This window comes from Brachyhypopomus gauderio, unplaced genomic scaffold, assembly GCF_052324685.1.
Source record: "Brachyhypopomus gauderio isolate BG-103 unplaced genomic scaffold, BGAUD_0.2 sc103, whole genome shotgun sequence".
NCBI classification, from domain to species: Eukaryota; Metazoa; Chordata; class Actinopteri; order Gymnotiformes; family Hypopomidae; genus Brachyhypopomus; species Brachyhypopomus gauderio.
The window spans coordinates 475776-495000 of NW_027506924.1; the positions used below are offsets into that span (position 1 = coordinate 475776).

A 19225-nucleotide genomic window follows, 5' to 3' on the forward strand; every position below is an offset into this window, starting at 1 on the left:
CTCCTTCACACAGGAAAGAGCAAAGGTTGAGGTCGAACCAACAACACATCACACCTCCTCCTGGGGGCGAGGCAGTGTGAACACACGCACTTCACATATGGTTAAAAATCAGTTAGGAAGCAGCTGCTACTGCGTTTAAAATGTTGAAGGGCTGTGTTGTTTTAACTGTCTCACCAGGACATTTAATCCACCAAAGACTCCGGGACAGATGAAGTGTCCTCGTTTACGCCACAGACTTCAGTTAGCTCGCCAGCTAAAGTTGGCCACTTTAGATGTAATGTTAGCTTTTACTTCCAACTCACCCGGTTAGGTGTCTCTCAAACGCTCAGTAGTGTCTGTCTTCTCCCCACACACGGCTAACTCGGTCGGGTGTCTCTCAGAATCGTAGTTGGTGTCCGTAACTTGTCCACAGACGCGGCTAGGCTAGGCTAAGCTACACGGCGCCGAGCTCTCCAGTTCCAACATCAAACTTTATTTAAAACTCAAACCTCCAGCTGACGGACGGCGTGAAAAACAACGACGCTTCACTCGCGGCGCTGGACAAACTCCCGGAGAGGAGCGGGTCTCGCGTGTCGTCGGCGTTATTCAGTCATCACGGCAGTAGCCGGCTAAACGACGTTTAATTAAAATAACGCGGTCCGTCGCTGGAGTGACCGAGGAGTCGCCGGTGCTGCCGTGAACGGGGCGGACGCCGTGAAATCCGCCCGGAGTGGAAGAAGACAAACATTGGACCCCCCCTCCCTCCTCCCTAACACAACAGGACCGTAAAACAATAGCGCCCGCTAGGTGTGTCGCGTCCCCGGGCGAGCATAATTCAGAATGCCGAGCAAAAAGAAGAAATACAACGCCAGGTTTCCCCCGGTAAGTCCGCTCTCGTCGCCACCGGCGCGTGACACATCGCTAACTGCACGCGCTCGGTTAGCGCGCCTAGCCCGGGCGGCTAACGGTGGTCGCTTCACACCGCCGCGCTCCGAATAAACCCCCCCCCCCCCCCCCGGACCGCCACCGGGCGGAGACGGACAGTTAATTCACCGGCCCAACGGTTTAAAGTGGCCGAGAGCGTCTTGGTCAGGCGTGTTAATTTAGGACGAGGCTGGTCTTAAACGGCCACGACGTTACCTAGCTACCGTCCCATCGCTGTCGCGCGCTAGTTCCGACGCGACTCTTTTTGGTCGTATTGCCGTACGATTCGCGGCCCAGGAGATCAAAATACTCGGTGTGGTTGATGTGTGTCCGACCTAGGTGCAGAACCGGTAGTATAAGGTGTTGGGTTGGACGGGAGAGCCGTTAAACGAGCCCGTTTAGACGGTTAGCTCCCCGTGGGTAAGGAGGCTAACCCCGGCTAGCTGTGTGGACGGTTCATTTAGTGACCTGTTTCTCTTTATGATGTTGAAACTATTACCAGTCTGTGTAAATTATCTATCAACGTTTAGTTATAGCTACTAAAAATGACAAAAAATGACCATTTGATTAGTTATTAACGTGATTGTAATGGGTATTGGTCCAATTGTGAATATATGTGCACGTCTTGGTCTACTAGAGAGACATGGGTGTAGTGTAGAATAGACAGACTTGGCAAGTAAGTTCAAAATTAGTGTGTCAGTAAAGTAATTAAACCCACTGGCATCCATTAGCGAAGTAGAGAGAGGCCCATTAGCTCACTGTTTTGAACGACCAGTACCTAGAGTCCACGTACACCGACATGAGCCTAAAACACCTAAACGTTACTTTTATTCACACTGCTCACGTTTTCATGTCCGTTATGGGTATGTGTAATGATCCATGGCATGGATCATTAGACGTTGCTTAGATAATTAGCTATCTACTATCTATCTACATCTACATAAACATGGTTTTTGTTCCCCTTCAGGCGAGGATTAAGAAGATTATGCAAACAGATGAAGAAATAGGCAAAGTTGCTGCTGCAGTGCCTGTAATAATCTGTATCCTTTTATATGGAACAAAGGACCGTCTGTTGTTGCCCACCTGGGTTTTCTGATAGTAAATAGGTTGTTTTAACTGATAAAACCCATAACTATTCTTGCGTATTTTACACAGTGCATCAGTATAGGATGTTTTTCCACATGTGATATAAATAATGAGATAATTAGTCTGTTTTGGGGTATGTTTTGACTGATGTTGTGATTAGTGGTGCACCCGTTAGTTCTTTGACTCTGATATGAGCACGGGCACTTGAACTTTTCCTGGAGTCTCTTCTGACGAAGGCGTGCCACGTTACCCAATCACGGAATGCCAAGACAATGACAACCTCACACTTGTAAGTGCTCTGAATTCACTTGTTAAACATATTAATGTTATCAGAATACTGTTTGACTTTCACCATGTTCTCAAACTATGAATAGCGCTGTTGGAAAATGGCTCAATGGAGTCTGACTGTATGTGTGTGTGTGTGTGTGTGTGTGTGTGTGTGTGTGTGTGTGCGCGCGCGTGCGTGCGTGTGCGCAGAAAACAGTGCATTGAGCTAGAGCAGCAGTTTGACTTCCTGAAGGATCTAGTGGCAGCAGTGCCAGACATGCAGGGAGACGGGGATGAGAATCACACGGAGGGGACAGAGAAGATCCCACGCAGGTTACACACACACCACACCCCTGTTTTGGCTGGGGGGCATGCAGTGCAGGGGACCTGGCTTGTACGCCGACATGTCAGCAGCCGGTATTGTCAGTTCTGTAGCATCTTCAGTGAATGTTTCGCCAGGAGACCAACACTGATCTGCTTTATTGTGTGTAAAGGGGATTTTTATTTTTATTGAAGGGACACAGGACTGAAAGTTGTGAGTGTGTGTTTGAGTGTTAGGCTTATTGATGTTGATGTGTCCCTGCTCGGACACCGCCGAGAACCTTTCGGAGACTCGCATCGTTCCATTCCCGACAGCGATCTAGAAGGGGCGTGTCTCTTGGGACCAGAAGCAGTATTTCTCATGACAATCATCCTAAAGTGGGGTGTGTGTGCGCGTGTACAGGGGCCGGAAGCCTGGTGCAAGCCGCAAGAACGGAGGGTCAGGAGCAAAGGGCAAAGACAAGAAGCAGTCGGGTACAGAGTCGGAGCAGGAGGTGGGTCCACTGGGGCTGCTGGTGCTGCACTGCCCAGCTGCAGGAGTTTGGGGTGAAGCTGTGGGCTGTGCATGGACAGTTGGGGAAAATCAAGCTGGGCTTGAACTGGGCTGGGCTTCCCCCAAAAGGATTATAACAAAAATGATTTTTATGTAGAGCAAGTGTTTCACGGAGCAGTTCCTCTTGCGCTCTGCTCTCTCTCCCTAGCTGAACAGTCTCTCCCGCTCTCTCTCACTAGCTGAACAGCCTCTCCTGCTCTCTCTCCCTAGCTGAACAGTCTCTCCTGCTCTCTCTCCCTAGCTGAACAGTCTCTCTCGCTCTCTCTCCCTAGCTGAACAGTCTCTCTCGCTCTCTCTCCCTAGCTGAACAGTCTCTCTCGCTCTCTCTCCCTAGCTGAACAGTCTCTCTCGCTCTCTCTCCCTAGCTGAACAGTCTCTCTCGCTCTCTCTCCCTAGCTGAACAGTCTCTCTCGCTCTCTCTCCCTAGCTGAACAGTCTCTCTCGCTCTCTCTCCCTAGCTGAACAGTCTCTCTTGCTCTCTCTCCCTAGCTGAACAGTCTCTCTCGCTCTCTCTCCCTAGCTGAACAGTCTCTCTCGCTCTCTCTCCCTAGCTGAACAGTCTCTCTCGCTCTCTCTCCCTAGCTGAACAGTCTCTCTCGCTCTCTCTCCCTAGCTGAACAGTCTCTCTCGCTCTCTCTCCCTAGCTGAACAGTCTCTCCCGCTCTCTCTCCCTAGCTGAACAGTCTCTCCCGCTCTCTCTCCCTAGCTGAACAGTCTCTCCCGCTCTCTCACCCTAGCTGAACAGTCTCTCCCGCTCTCTCACCCTAGCTGAACAGTCTCTCGCTCTCCCTCTCTCTCACCCTAGCTGAACAGTCTCTCGCTCTCCCTCTCTCTCACCCTAGCTGAACAGTCTCTCTCTCTCTCTCCCTAGCTGAACAGTCTCTCGCTCTCTCTCTCTCTCCCTAGCTGAACAGTCTCTCGCTCTCTCTCGCTCTCCCTAGCTGAACAGTCTCTCGCTCTCTCGCTCTCCCTAGCTGAACAGTCTCTCCCGCTCTCTCTCCCTAGCTGAACAGTCTCTCTCCCGCTCTCTCTCCCTATCTGAACAGTCTCTCTCCCGCTCTCTCTCCCTATCTGAACAGTCTCTCTCCCGCTCTCTCTCCCTAGCTGAACAGTCTCTCCCGCTCTCTCTCCCTAGCTGAACAGTCTCTCCCGCTCTCTCTCCCTAGCTGAACAGTCTCTCCCGCTCTCTCTCCCTAGCTGAACAGTCTCTCCCGCTCTCTCTCCCTAGCTGAACAGTCTCTCCCGCTCTCTCTCCCTAGCTGAACAGTCTCTCCCGCTCTCTCTCCCTAGCTGAACAGTCTCTCCCGCTCTCTCTCACCCTAGCTGAACAGTCTCTCCCTCTCTCTCTCTCCCTATCTGAACAGTCTCTCTCCCGCTCTCTCTCCCTATCTGAACAGTCTCTATATAGGTTAAGGGAGTTCCTTACCTCATTCCTCCATGCTGCTGCTCTACTGCACTCTCATAGCTTTTGTGTGTGGCCCCAGTGCTATACTGCAGTGGTCATCACAGTGCAGAGGGGTGAGAAACTTTCTGACTAGTCTAGCCAGTCACTGTGGAAGTCTTAGCATTTCGTAAACATGAGGTCTTGCTTTGAGGAATAACCCACTCTGACTCTGTGGATAAGAGATGTATGAGGATTCATATGTGCTCTATTGCAAATATACTTGTCTGGGCTAAATGTAACCAAGATCGTGTGTGTTGCTGAGACCCAAAAGCTCATTTTAACCTTTCACTGTTGCTTATTTTAAGTGGATGTCTATCCGTAAAAATAACACGGGCATGCATATATAGCTGTTATTTTTAAATGCTATGTTGGGTGCGTGTGTGTTTGTGTGTGTATGCGTGCGTGTGTGCGTGAGATGGGTATTTTAGTGGGCTAATCCTGGTTCTGCATTATTGGGCAGGATGATTCTGAAGACAGTGAGACAGATGGAGAAGAGGATGAGATTTCTCAAACTAACCCACACCTGCAAGCCACCTCTAACCTTCACAGGTACACACACCTGCAGACCACATCTAACCTTCACAGGTACACACACCTGCCTTACACACCTGGAGACCACCTCTACCCTTCACAGGTACACACACCTGCCTTACACACCTGCAGACCACCTCTAACCTTCACAGGCACACACACCTGCCTTACACACCTGCAGACCACTTCTAACCTTCACAGGTACACACACCTGCAGACCACCTCTAACCTTCACAGGTACAAACACCTGCAGACATGCAAACAAACTGCCTTACACACTTGAATGTGTAGTCCTCTATTGCAGCAGAAGAGAAGTAATTGCTCACCATGAGAGTCGGTGTGTGGTTATGAACACTCCCTCTTTCTCTTTCTCGCATGTGGTCTGATGCCAGCCAAGATCTACCCCATCAGTACATGCCTGTGTCCATGGTTACCCCTCAGGCTGCTGTCTCCATGCCCCTCACCTCTCTAGCAACGCATCCATCAATCACGGGGCTCGCACCACCCCCTCCCGCCCCCCCACCACCACACAAGGACGAACACGACGACGAAGACTACGACTCTTAGCTACCCCCGCCCAGCCCAGCCCACCCTTGTCGACCATTTTACATTAATTTTCTTAAGTTGTTCTTATGGAGTCAGAAGTGCGTAAAGGGCGTAAAGTGTAAAGGGGGGTGGTCTGTGGCAGCAGTGCACGAAAGACGACCACTAGGTTGTATATTAGCTATGTGTTTTAATTTTTTTTTACAAAAGTTCTTATTTTATTGTTGAGGAAAGATTAAAACCATAGAACTTATCCAGGCTGTTTTTTAAAAGAAGAAAGTTGCTTTTTTTGGGTTTTTGTCTTTTGTTTTGTTTTTGACTTGTCTGTGTCTGAGAGTTTTGTTCTTTGTGCTGTGTGCGTGTTTTTTTTTTTTTTTTCTTTTTTTTATTAGCCCCCAAGAAAGGAAGTTTGTGTTTTTAGTGTAGGTAGTCCCATTGTTTTGCTGTTTTGTGCTCTAGGGTTGCGGTTCTTTTCCCCATTCTACTGTTACGTCAAAATATCACTCATTTTGTCTCGACTCAGGGTGTTACGAACTTTCATATTTTAGGTCCAAGCTTGTTCAAAGGAAAGAAAAAAGTGATTACTCCGTGATAGTGAGAAGAAGGACCACTGACTCACTCACGTGCCCATACACATGCACACCTATGAGCTGAATGTTGATGCGTGAGGACCCCTGGCTTCAACATAAGAGGTTGTGCTTCCTGACTAGTCTGAAGCATTTCTGAATTGGCAGAACAGGACATTTGGAAGCCCAGTGTCTGTGATAATGGGCAATTAAAGTGTACTTTTTTTCCTTACAAAGGAAAGAGTTATTTCTTTTAATGCCATTTTAAATGTTATTTTAAATAGTTTTTGAGATTAAATAATTTACACAATCAGAAGTATGAACCAATCCAAAGTGACTCATTTAGCAGAGTTTTAAAAACTACACAAGACATTAAGCTTTCTTTTCATGGATGCGTTTCTCCCATGTATAAGCTAAACCCAGACAGAGACCGAGTACAGTTGCTCTTTCTTCACCCATTAGTTTTTAGCAATCAAAAATTCACGCATTCTTCACTCATATACAGTAGTAAGGCACAAACAGATTCATTGCTCCCCCATCGCCAACCAACTGTGGAACAATGACGCACATTTATGTCATTGCTGATTTGTCTTGTATATTATACATAGTTTTAATGTTCTTTGTGAGGGCTGATTGAACTTTGACCCCATCCCCCACCCCATGACTGTCTCCTCCAAGTGTGTAAAGTGTGACTGCTCAGAGGCTGTATGTGAAACTTTTAACATTCTTATTATTTTGTATGCGTGAAATAAAGTGCAGGTTTCAGTATATTTCCCTGGGTTTAAGTGTCATTTCTGGTGCTCTGCTCCCTCCTGATCAATGTGGAGAAGGCTGTGGTGAGTCATAGGTTGAGCAGTGAGAGCTCAGATGGGATTTAGTGGGATGATCACTACACCTGCAGTGATTTCATATCTCCCGGGGCTTTACCTTTACTGGAAAACCCTTGATTATGGTTTCTGTGTCATTCAAGATGCTACAAATTAGTGTGGAAGGCATAAACATCAAGGAAGCAAACATCTACTTAAAATGTTCATATGGAAATGGCAAAAAAAAAAAAAACGTAGTTCAGATCAAAGGTGCCTCAGAATCTGAGTGTTGTGTCAATGCTAATCTGACAGCAGGGTAACGGACACTGAATATAAGAGGACCTCGATCTCAGGCCCTGGGCACGTGGTGTTGGCAGCAAGCTGCTGATATTAGGTGCGGGAGACGTTTCTTCTCCTGCAGAGACTTCTACTGCCTCATGTCATACGCAGTAGATCCAGGTGGAGAACTGTTGCTGCTTCTTAACCAGAAAAAACCAGGAATACTTTTTTACTGTCAAACTAAGTTGTCACTTGGAAGAAAGCGGTTTGTGCAATTGCTCACTTTATCACAGTCTTAGTAACCTTAACCCTCATAAATGAACATAGTCATTTTTAAAACCTCTATTTATTGTTTATTTATTAAAGTGCTTCTGAGTTTGTCCTGCAGACACTCTGGATTCATACAATTGGAGGATGGATGAATGAATGAATGTGAGATGTTGATAAGGCCTTGTGAATTCCTTTAGGTGATTGACATATTCATTGGAAGTACCGGTAATTCCCCAGAATTGACATCCTCCCTACTACAAAATCAATTAGAAGAATAATACATGTGCTGTGTGTGGTTTTGTCTTCCCGATGGTGACCCGCCTTTTCCCGCTTCTTGTGAAACCTTGGAACGGAACATTCAAACATTCAAAGGGTCAGATCCAACCACACTGGAAAATAAAAACTTCATGTTCCCAGGCCATAAAGCGATTAGGTGTATTTGTGTTGGAGCGGAGCTGTGCCTCTCACCTCTCTGTGTAGCACTGGTGCATGTAAGCCACAGGTGCACTTTGGAACCAGGTATGAATTTGCATCCTCATACTACACTGTACTTGTTATCAGAAAGTGTAAACAGTTTACACTTGTTTACTAACAAGAAATATGAATTAAATATAAATTGAAGGAACATATTGAGTGTCTAAATGAGAGATGGGAGGGAGTGGGGTTAGAAGGTTTCACTTCACTTTTCTCCCTGCGTGCAGGCTCGAACCGAACCAACTCTCTGTCTTTAATAAATGACTAATGTAAATTATGCCTAACCGTTTATAAAGTACATTTAGTGTGTGCAAGTCATAAAGCTGTTCACGTCTCTATTCTGATTATGAACTCAAGCATACTTTAAATATCCAACCAAATCACTTCTCACTCATTTCTGAAATATAATCAGGGGGAAGAACTGTGCACATCCATGTTGGACTGGCCCACTATCTCACTGCCTTCTTTTTCAGATGATCTGTTTCCGGTATTCTGCCTGTAAAACGTGCCTTCCCAAAATCTTGCAAAAATGCCACCTTGCTGGGGTGCCACGCCCATCAAATTATCCAGAGAATAAATGCTAATTATGCTTAAAAACTTATGTAAATTATATATTGCAAACATATTTTGGAACTAGTTATACTGGCCACTATCGTTTCTTAAAAAAAAAAAAAAAAAAAAAAGCATGTCTATGTAGGTCCTTAAACTTTTGGCAAGCACGTGATCTGAAGGATCTCTTTAATTGGTTGCCTAAAAGTTTGCTGAAGAAAGCTGCGCCCCGGACACGCCTACTTTAATCGGTAGCCTATCAGTATAGTTAATTATTTTTCCTCTTATGTGATTGGATCATCCTCCACGATTGCCGTTATCGTTCTGACAGCTCGTTAGGAAGATTTAACGTGTTGTTGAACAGTTTACATTTCAATAAAGGAAAATTATTCCTATTTACTTGTATTATGTTACAAATAAAAGTGAGAAATTTACCGCCTCTTGTGAAACCTGAGAGCGTGTGAAGACGTTAAGATTGTGCATTTTGGAAACTACCATTAAATAAAACATATGTTATACCGGAACAACTCCTAACCAAAATAGCATATATTTTAAGCCTAAATTAAGATAGCTAGCTTAATACACCAACAAGCTTATGTAGACTAATACACTTCTGCCTATTCTTCAGCTATTACAAAGTACCATCTCTTTGTACGCACACATTAAAATGTGATATAAAAAATGCACTAACCATTTTGAGATGTGTGTATTTGTATAAATGTGTAACTTACTACAGCTGTAAGGTGCTAGACAATACTGAAAATGGACGCTGAAAGTATTTGTATTTGCACAAAAGTAGCTGCATCGTTCTTGACAATGCTATGAGACTGGGGCTTCTGGGGAAGCTTAGCATCACCAGACAGATGAAGGTTCAGCACGGGTATTAGCAGGCACAATAAAGAAGTGATAAAAACGGCCCAGCCGCCACTGCTGTTGTCTGAATGCCTATCTTAGAGACTGTCTGGTCAAACGACTGAGGGCTGACTTCTGTTTGTTGGTTTGATAAAGGATGTGAGGGCACCTGATGCAATAGTGTACTGCTGTAACCAAGTATGATGTAGTCTTCCCACAATGCTTCTGCAACACCACAGAGGGTAATTCAGGAGAGATGAAACAGAAGATTAATATGGACTGGCTATGAATCCTCAAGGATTGAATGAATAACCTCTGGCTTAAAACAGTTTTAAGACAACAAGATTGCTTGCGTAAAACCTTTACAATTCCACACATGCACAAAACACCCCCAGGTATAGGAATGCCATAAACCCCACTGAGTCATGACACTAATGACGGGAATCAGCTCCCATTTATTGCAGGTTTTTGCATTAATCTGTCTGGGAATGTCATTAAACTGATGATCTAACCCTTGTAGAGTGTCACATAGATAGAGCACATTTGCAATTTTACAATTGTTTTGTAGTGAATGATTCAAGTTCAGGTGAATGAGGCATGAATGTAAATATAGTGACTATAAATGTAGTCAATTTAAATATAATGAATATAATTAGTGAATATAGATATATCTATAAACATCTGTGCAGCCACCATTTTAGCAGCTTTAGAATTATTTAGCATAGCTTTTATTCAGTTAATTTTTTTTTCCAAATAATTTTGTTTTAAAAAGCATATGAAACATATTGTAGTGACTCCAGAGATAAGGCTGTCACTGTTATGGGTGAATTTCTTTGACACTACATGTATACTTCCTGTGTGTGGGGCGCGTGTCTATGTAGGTCATTAAACTTTTGCCAAGCAGTGATCTGGAGAAGCTCTTCAACTGGCTGCCTAAATGTTTGTGTGTAGCTCTCTTTTTCTTTATAGATATTGTATCCCTGTGGTGTAGTCTCTGCTACTGGGCCATGAAAACAACTACATCCTTCCTGAAGAAACGATGACTCAGCTCTCTCTGCGCGCGCCTGTGTGTGAGAGAGAAGTTAGTGGGGACTTTTAGAGTCACACCCTTGTGCCCTTTCACCCTTGACCTCTTCTAACCGCCAGCAGACACTGGTAAACTGCCAGAAGTGATAACAATACCAATACCATTGCTTTCTGTTGTGCTCACTGGTACGTCTATACTACTGTATTTCTTGTTATTCTTGCACCCCAGAATTAAACTAAGTGGAGAGTGAGTGATCAGCCTAACAACAAAACGCCACCGTGGAGATCCCGTAGAGGCAGAAGGAAGAGCGACATCTTCTTCATTTAGGCAGAGCTCAAGGTCGCCCCCTGCTGGAAGGGAGAACAGTAGATTAAAATGAGCCTTTTCTCTCAGATCCGGTATTATGAAATACATGAGTGGTCTTGTGTTTGTTATGGTTAACATATGTGAGGAACATGAGAACAGTCAAGCTTTGACGTGCAACAAATATTTAACTAAACGCACAAACGCCTGAAACAAAGTATAACATAATGCCTCCATGTGTTTTATGTTAGAAAACTTTTTGTGTTAATAATGTGCTCTAAACTGCTCACTGTTGCAGAACCGTTTGAATGTTGTGCTTCTTCTCCAAGACTGGAGTGAGTGTTGAGTAATCTCCTCTGACTGTGGCAGTTATTAGCTGTTTGTTTCTGACACAGCTGTAATCAGTTTTGTACTGTTCAACGGTATCTAAAACCAAACAATAAAAACACTGATCGCAATCACAAAACAATCTCCTCAACAGGAAACCTGTTAGTTTGAAACAAAAATTAAAATGAAACACTAAAAAAATAAATAAATAATAAAAATACTTCCAAACAACAAGTGTGTATATTTAGACGTAGATCTTTAAATGCAAATCTAAATAGTTAACAGAACCAGAACCATCCCCTACCGAGCACTTTGTGGCGGGCTACCATATAGTTCTGGTGGTGCAGGACCGTTATCCCCCCGGTCCTGACCGGGTAGCGTGTCGTGTAATGACCGTCATCTGATTCTTTTCCTGTAGGAGCTAAAAACACCACGACTCCACCCTTCACACTGACTGAAGCAGCACCACACAGTGGTTCGACTACGGGACCCGGGAACACTGGTCCCACTACGGCAAGGCGGCCGGTGAGAAGTCGCAGGACTGTTTTCTGTCGAACAGCAAGATGATGTTGGACGTTTATGAACTCCATTTTGGCCTTGCGAGGTAAAGAGCATTTCTCCCTAAAACCCTTTACTTTAAACATACACCATACAGGTCTGCGTGGTTCTTCCTGTTTAAATTCGGCGGCGTCGTTTGTTGCCGACACGAACGTCTGAGACTACAAGCGCTTTTTTTATCTCCACAGACGCAGAATGATAGAAATTCAGAGGAATATGGATCCTTACACCGAAGAAGTTGCACGCTTTTGAGCGGATCAGTTTAGTACTAGTCTGGTTCGTGATCTGGACCACTGACACGGCTCGCCGGTCTCTTTTCCTGCTATTCTTCTACGCGGCTGTGCGCTTCCTGCTCCGAGTGACCACTGTAGACTGAGAACTCCGCCAACTCAAATGCTAAACAGACTCTTTTTTTCTCCCTCCACGGCTTTGAAAACTTGCTAAATCAGTTTGTCGAGGTACTAGTGTTTTTTTATTTGATGAGGCTACATTCGGTTCTCGTTTGCCCGGACTCCATCCGTTAAAAAACTGGATAGTCAGCAAATCCATGATTGTTTTTATCGACGTTTCCGGTGTATCCGCGCAGCAGAGGCGCTGCGTTTGGATATGCGACACGGAATATTACTTTAAACGACGATGTTTCATCTCAAACGGACCCTGAAGTAGCTGTGTGGACTCGAACCGGCCTTTTACTGGTTGATATTGATGCGTTTGCACTGACTTTCGCTTAACTGTCGTGCGCTTTCATGGGCACGCGTGTACTCCATGTCTGCTGGTGCTGGAGGTTGATGCAGGACCCTTCTGAGTGACCATGGCTGTGTGATCGTGCGTTTGGCCTTGGAGCAGGGTGCAGAAGTCCCAGATGATCCCCATGCACCCGGTGAAACGGGAGACAGGGGCCGGAGAGAACTTGTTTGCGCTTTACTTTCAACATCAAACGTTCGGACCGATTCGAATCCCTTTTGGAACCCCGCGTGACGTTCCATGGAACCCCTGAAGAACATCTTCGCGCCCTGGAAGAGCCTCGACCAGTCCCAGAAAGGGAACTTCACCAACCCGGTATGGACCGCTTTGTTCGACTACGAGGCGTCGGGAAAGGACGAGCTCACTCTACGGAAAGGAGACGTGGTGGAGGTTCTGTCTCTGGACTCCGAGATATCCGGAGATGAGGGGTGGTGGGCTGGTAAGGTCAACAATAAAGTGGGCATCTTCCCGTCCAACTACGTCTCGTTGAAGCCCAGCGGCTACGGGCAACTACCGGGACCTGGCGTAGTTCGGGAACTCGGTCCACCTGTTGGACTGCAGTTCGAGCCGGAGGTTGTGGATTTTCGGGAGCTGAGTTTGGAGGAGGTGATCGGGGTCGGCGGGTTCGGGAAGGTTTATCGCGGCACTTGGCGAGGGGGTCTCGTGGCCGTGAAGGCGGCCCGTCAAGACCCGGACGAGGATATTAGTGTCACGGCCCAGAACGTCCGGAACGAGGCGCGACTCTTCGCCATGCTTACGCATCCCAACATCATCGCGCTCAAAGGGGTTTGTGTGCAGGAACCGAACTTGTGTCTCGTTATGGAGTACGCCTCGGGTGGCCCGCTGAGCCGCGCGCTGGCCGGCAGACGCATCCCGCCCCACGTTCTGGTCAACTGGGCCGTGCAGATCGCGAGGGGGATGCTGTATCTGCACAGTGAGGCCATTGTTCCGGTTATTCATCGCGACCTGAAATCCAACAATAGTAAGTATATATTATTGTTCAGTTGCAGTATCTCATTGCCAACATATAAAAGCAAAATAACTCATTATATTACTCCTGCAGCAAGGTAGTGTTGGGTCATTTAAGCTATATTTAAAAAGTATCTCAAAGTAGCTGCTTAATTGTTGTTGAAATTTCCCCCTGTATCCAATCTAACGTGCGAAATGCACCTAACAAACATGTTAGTCTTGTCTAGAAACAATTCCCCAACCCCCGAAATGCCGTCGACTCATCATGACATTTTGGTTACCAACACAAACACATCAGCTGCTACAGTTGGTGCGCAGGAATAATTTGCTGTTGTGCTGTTTGCTGTAGTCAGCTGTCTCCTCCTGCACTGCATTCTGGGTGTTGTAGTGTGTCTGAGGGCTGTCTGAAAGAGTGAGGAGGAATAAACAAAACTGAAAGATTATTGTGTGGGCATGTGATATCACATGGCTTTTGCTGGAAAATCTTCAGATTCAGTGTACACTTTCCGAGAAAGATTGTGAAATGGAATGCAATCAACGATAAGGCAAGCAAAGTTCAAAAGAAGAATATTTTTGTTCCAAATGTTTGTTCATTCATAAAGGTAAATTACACCTTGAAGGGTTAGGGTTAGGGTTAACAGCAAGGTGTGACCCAGGATCTCAATGAGGTTCACAGTGAAGTGTGACCCAGGATCTCAATGAGGTTCACAGTGAAGTGTGATCTAGGATCTCAATGAGGTTCACAATGAGGTGTGATCTAGGATCTCAATGAGGTTCACAATGAGGTGTGACCCAGGATCTGAATGAGGTTCATAGTGAGGTGTGACCCAGGATCTGAATGAGGTTCATAGTGAGGTGTGACCCAGGATCTGAATGAGGTTCATAGTGAGGTGTGACCCAGGATCTCAATGAGGTTCACAGTGAGGTGTGACCCAGGATCTCAATGAGGTTCACAGTGAGGTGTGATCTAGGGTCTGGATGAGGTTCACAGGGAGGTGTGACCCAGGATCTCAATAAGGTTCACAGTGAGGTGTGACCCAGGATCTGGATGAGGTTCACAGTGAGGTGTGATCCAGGATCTGGATGAGGTTCACAGTGAGGTGTGATCCAGGATCTGGATGAGGTTCACAGTGAGGTGTGATCCAGGATCTGGATGAGGTTCACAGTGAGGTGTGATCCAGGATCTGGATGAGGTTCACAGTGAGGTGTGACCCAGGATCTGGATGAGGTTCACAGTGAGGTGTGACCCAGGATCTGGATGAGGTTCACAGTGAGGTGTGACCCAGGATCTGGATGAGGTTCACAGTGAGGTGTGACCCAGGATCTGGATGAGGTTCACAGTGAGGTGTGACCCAGGATCTGGATGAGGTTCACAGTGAGGTGTGACCCAGGATCTGGATGAGGTTCACAGTGAGGTGTGATCCAGGATCTCAATGAGGTTTACAGTGAGGTGTGATCCAGGATCTCAGTGAGGTTCACAGTGAGGTGTGATCCAGGATCTCAATGGGGTTTACAGTGAGGTGTGATCCAGGATCTCAGTGAGGTTCACAGTGAGGTGTGACCCAGGATCTCAGTGAGGTTCACAGTGAGGTGTGACCCAGGATCTCAATGGGGTTTACAGTGAGGTGTGATCCCAGATCTGCTTATCTTACCCAAAGTGTTTTATTATTTAAGAAATAGCTTAACTCTTTTCACATTTTTCCAGAAAAAAACAACTGTTACTGTCGGGCATCAGGTCTGACAGGAACTACATCTGATGGCACAGCTGAACTACAGGTGATAATTGCAGCTGAATATTAGGTATAGGCCCTAGTTAATGTTGTTCAGTGTGCATTGTCAACAAAACAAACAAATGGTCAGATAGTTTGTGTACTACGTCCCACAGCGAGACTCTTCCTCCTCCATTACTATTTTCAGCTGTAGTTTCCACTCCTGCTGTCATCCCAAATCCCACAAGAGCCTCTTAAAATCTCACAGCGACTGCTTTCTTCACCGAGCTGTTGTTTTCTTGTTTGCCCATTGTGCAATGTAAATGTTTTAGCTTGTATTTGAGTCTTGAACCTTTGGCTGAGATAAATGAGCCTAAGGAATAATGTCACTGCCTTGGGATTATCGTAGACGAAAATCAAAGAATGTCTCACACCTGCGGAGACGGTACAACCCACACCCACACCTTGCTCCAGCGTCTCTGGCTTGAGCTGAGCTTGGCTTGCTTTTCTCCCTTTCTGTCATATATTCTATTGTATTACGTATCTCCACACACAAATCCAGACGGACGCCTGCGTTTGCTGTGGTCCTGGTGTACTTTGTGCTGTTTGTGCTGCCGTTTTGCGTGCTGTTTCGGTCTGGTGACACCCTGACATCCAGGGTATTTGCTCTTGCTTCTCTACCTCCATTATTCATCTGCCTTCATGTCTTCCACCTGCAGCCGTCTCTACTCTCCGCCGTGTTCCCACGCAGGTGCTGTGTTACTCACACTAAGCTGTAAAACACCTCAGTTGCGTAAAACAAACCATTTTTAATACAGGCTTTTTTGTGCACACAATCACCTCACTGTCCCGAACGATCTTCTCTCTCTCTGTCTTTCTCTCTCCTTCTTTCCCCTTGTTTTCACTCTTTTCCTCTTTCTCCGTCTGTCTCTCTTTTATTTCTCTCTCACTCTCTCTCCCACTCTCTCTTCCTCCCTCCCTCCCTCCTGCTGTCTCTTGTGTTGTTTCATTCTTTCCCAACTCTTTGTCCCAGACCTGTCTCTACTTGTCTCCTGAGCTCACACCACGCCAGACTGCAGTATCCTGTGTTTTCCTTTCCTCTTTTTTCTTTCTTTTTGCTTTTTTTTTTCCTCTTGCCCTTTCAACCTGATTTTTCCCTCCCTAGCAGTTCTCAAAAGAGAGTCTCGCCCCTTTCCCCGAAGGGCTGAGGGGGGGATTCAGCCTCACATGGCCTGTTGCTTCGGCCTCTGTGTTTCGGGGGAGAGTGTGATGTGTGAGTGAAGGAAGTTCTGGAGAGGGTGATGTATGTGGGTCAGTGCAGTGTTAATGGGTTGACGGACTGCCGTCGGCCGTCTCTGCCTGGACCGTCCCATAACTGCCAGTGGAGACTGCAGTAGCGTGTGCCGAAGTGTCCAGAGAGGAGAGCGAGACTCCCTGTCTGGAACCCCTGACCGGAAATGAAGAGTTTAAGATATTGATCTCAAGTTGTTGGTGCAGGTGTGCGTTTTGGGGAGCGTGGGTTCCAAATCATATTGTTTTGCTTGTGTGTGTGTGTGTGTGTGTGTGTGTGTGTGTGTGTGTGTGTGTGTGTGTGTGTGTGTACTATGAGGGGATGCCAAGGAGTCAGGATTGTAGAAATAAGTTCAATGGGCCACATCCATGGGCCATAACTGGACTTCCACTGCAGACAAATTCAGAAAAGACTCTATTTGAGACACACACAACCTGTACATGAACGGTATTCATTTGCACTGAACAAAGTGAATGTTCCAGTAAACTGAAACACACACACACACATACAGCAGTCACCTCACCCAGTCAAACAATTACTCACTCAGGCCCACACGCACACACTCCCTAGGATAGCTGGGAAATCATGGGAAACTGCCAAGCTAAGCACTCTGGCTTTGTTTCATTGGCTTCTCTCAAGAAGAGACTGGGTTCAACCTAGAATCAATTCTCTTTCTTTCTTTCTTTCTTTCTTTCTTTCTTTCTTTCATTCATTCTCTCTCTCTCCTTGTCCTTTCCACTTTACTTTTATCTCTCATTCCCTCTCAAGCATCTGATTTGTCCAACGTGGACATTGTTCAGATGTTGTTGATCATGATCAGATGTTGTGCATATTTGCACATTTTAGGCCCCTAGCAACTTTCCATAGTTCATTGAACAAATCTTGATTACTTCTTTCATTCTCCCTCTCTCCCGTCACCCCTCACCTCCCTCCATCTCTCCCCCTCCATCCCTTCGTCTCTCCCTTCCTCTCATACCTAGCACAGGTGATTGGTTCCATGAGGGTAATTTAGAACTTTGTTCCGTTCCGATGGAATGCCCGACCTGCAGAAGCCGCTAATCACGTGGCATCTATCGGCGGACAGACACAGGTGCTGGCTGCTCTGGGACTAGGCCGTCCCCCTCACAGGACATCCACCCCCTCGTATCGCACATTCACGCCACACGTGTGTGCTCACGATGTGTCATGTTGGAGTTTTGATATTCACCTATTGCATTTTAAGGTCTTGAATGACATGATCAGCTTTTCACTTCAGAGAGCAGGTTTAGTGAAGCAGCTTTGGATTCCTGGCAGTAATTAGAATAAATACTTGTGTGTGTGTGTGTGTGTGTGTGTGTGTGTGTGTGTGTGTGTGTGTGTGTGTGTGTGTGTGTGTGTGTGTGTGTGTGTGGATGAGTTTGCGGTGTGTTGTACCTTTAATATGCAACATACAGTGAATTTAACACCCGAAAGTAATTTCATGGTTTACTGGAAAGTTGAAGGAAATATTTGGGCTGGTGGGGAGTGTTTGTATATGAGTGGAATCCCAGCCATGATGTAGCGCCAAGACCTTCATGCCCACACCGAAGCAGGCTTCTGTTGACCTTCTCCTCATGTTCGATTATATAAAATGTACTGAGTCAGTGCGGTTCCTGGAATGTTCATTTGCAGTAACATATATTACAAGGTTTCCATGATGTGGCATTGATTTCTCAGAGGGAATTAACATGTATATCCCTCGGGTTGGACACGGTGAAATGTAATCTCACCCTGAGATGTGAAAACGGTCATAGATCGAACACTGAAAACAGAAGCATGAATGTATGAGCGTTTAACAGATGAGTGTCAGAGACGGCAGCTATTTACACGCGCCTCCTCCCAGACATGTTAAACACAGAGAGTATTGATCAGCGGTGCCATGGTGGTGGTATACTTCAGTTTAGCTATGTGCCTCATGGGCAGTAACTCAGAGGAGGATCTCCTGTCAAGGACGAGTCAGACTCCTATCAAAGTTTCTTTTTCTTCTGGTCTTTCTTTACTGTTGTCGCCCTCTGCTTGGCCAGGAGTCATTTAGACCATGTATTGTAAAGTTTTTTTGCATTTACACCAGAGAGGACCTTTCCTGCAGTGCAAGGCGGCGTGCTGTATTCTCTGCTTAAACACGCCTGATTTAATGATCTTTTGAATCAGGTGTTTGGGAACAGCACAGACACACACATTCCTCCGTTCCCTTCCCCCAGTTTTTACTGAAGTTGTCTGGCTGTAACGCCACCGGCTCACCTCACAGGGTGCCAGGAAACGGAGGACGCGAACCGTCTCTTCCTCGTCTCTGTCTTCGGCTGATAAGGGAAGAAGGCCGTCTTCTGCCTTGTCTGCACCGCCATCTTATTATGGGATGGCATGCCAGCCAGCTGATGGGAGGGGGAGAAGGGGCTGGGGGGGGGGGGGATCACACCAGCCTGCCAGGGGCGGGCAGGGAGGGGGGGTTCCCCCTGCGCAAGTTGCCAATCGCTGTGGCACTTTACTGTGCTGCCTTCGAAGGAGAGCGAGTCTAACAGGATCACGCAGACGTGCTGCTCAGCCGTTGGGTTTTCCAACTACTTTGGTTGCGTTTATCAGCTAATTATCAAGAACTTGGTGAGCTGATCAGGATCTAGTGGAGCTGGAAAGTAGCTGGCCCTGTAGAACCTGATCTGAGCTCACACACCAGTTTTTACTGAACATGAGGTGTTGGGCTTGTTTATGCTGTGCAAACATGCACGTAAACCCACGTAATCTGTGAATATAACTGTGGGAAACGTCTAACGCTCTGGTTTAACGCAATATGCATTAACCTTGGAGGAATAGGTGCATAGCACTTGACCTCTGAGGAAA

General features: G+C 46.2%; 2 protein-coding genes across 6 annotated transcripts in view; both read left to right on the top strand.

The window, feature by feature from the left end:
• Nucleotides 1–713: 713 nt before the first annotated feature.
• On the top strand, nt 714–6984 carry drap1 (DR1-associated protein 1 (negative cofactor 2 alpha)). Of its 5 annotated transcripts, none has more exons than XM_076993098.1 (7): nt 714–861; nt 1871–1943; nt 2185–2278; nt 2467–2589; nt 2981–3071; nt 5035–5123; nt 5498–6984. In XM_076993098.1, exons 1-7 carry the CDS (start codon nt 820–822, stop codon nt 5670–5672), a joined length of 687 nt encoding a protein of 228 aa, XP_076849213.1. In that variant the 5' UTR covers nt 714–819; the 3' UTR covers nt 5673–6984. The 5 variants fall into 5 exon arrangements, with proteins under 5 accessions (XP_076849213.1, XP_076849218.1, XP_076849214.1 ...); XM_076993099.1 differs by lacking the exon at nt 714–861 and adding an exon at nt 1103–1323; XM_076993101.1 differs by lacking the exon at nt 714–861 and adding an exon at nt 1103–1216.
• A 4576-nt stretch (nt 6985–11560) lies between these two features.
• The window catches only part of LOC143497214 (mitogen-activated protein kinase kinase kinase 11), a 25343-nt gene continuing 17678 nt past the window's right edge, over nt 11561–19225 (top strand). The window contains 1 exon segment of the mRNA XM_076993083.1: nt 11561–13385. Within this exon segment, the coding sequence (XP_076849198.1) occupies nt 12644–13385 (742 nt within the window). The 5' untranslated portion in view covers nt 11561–12643.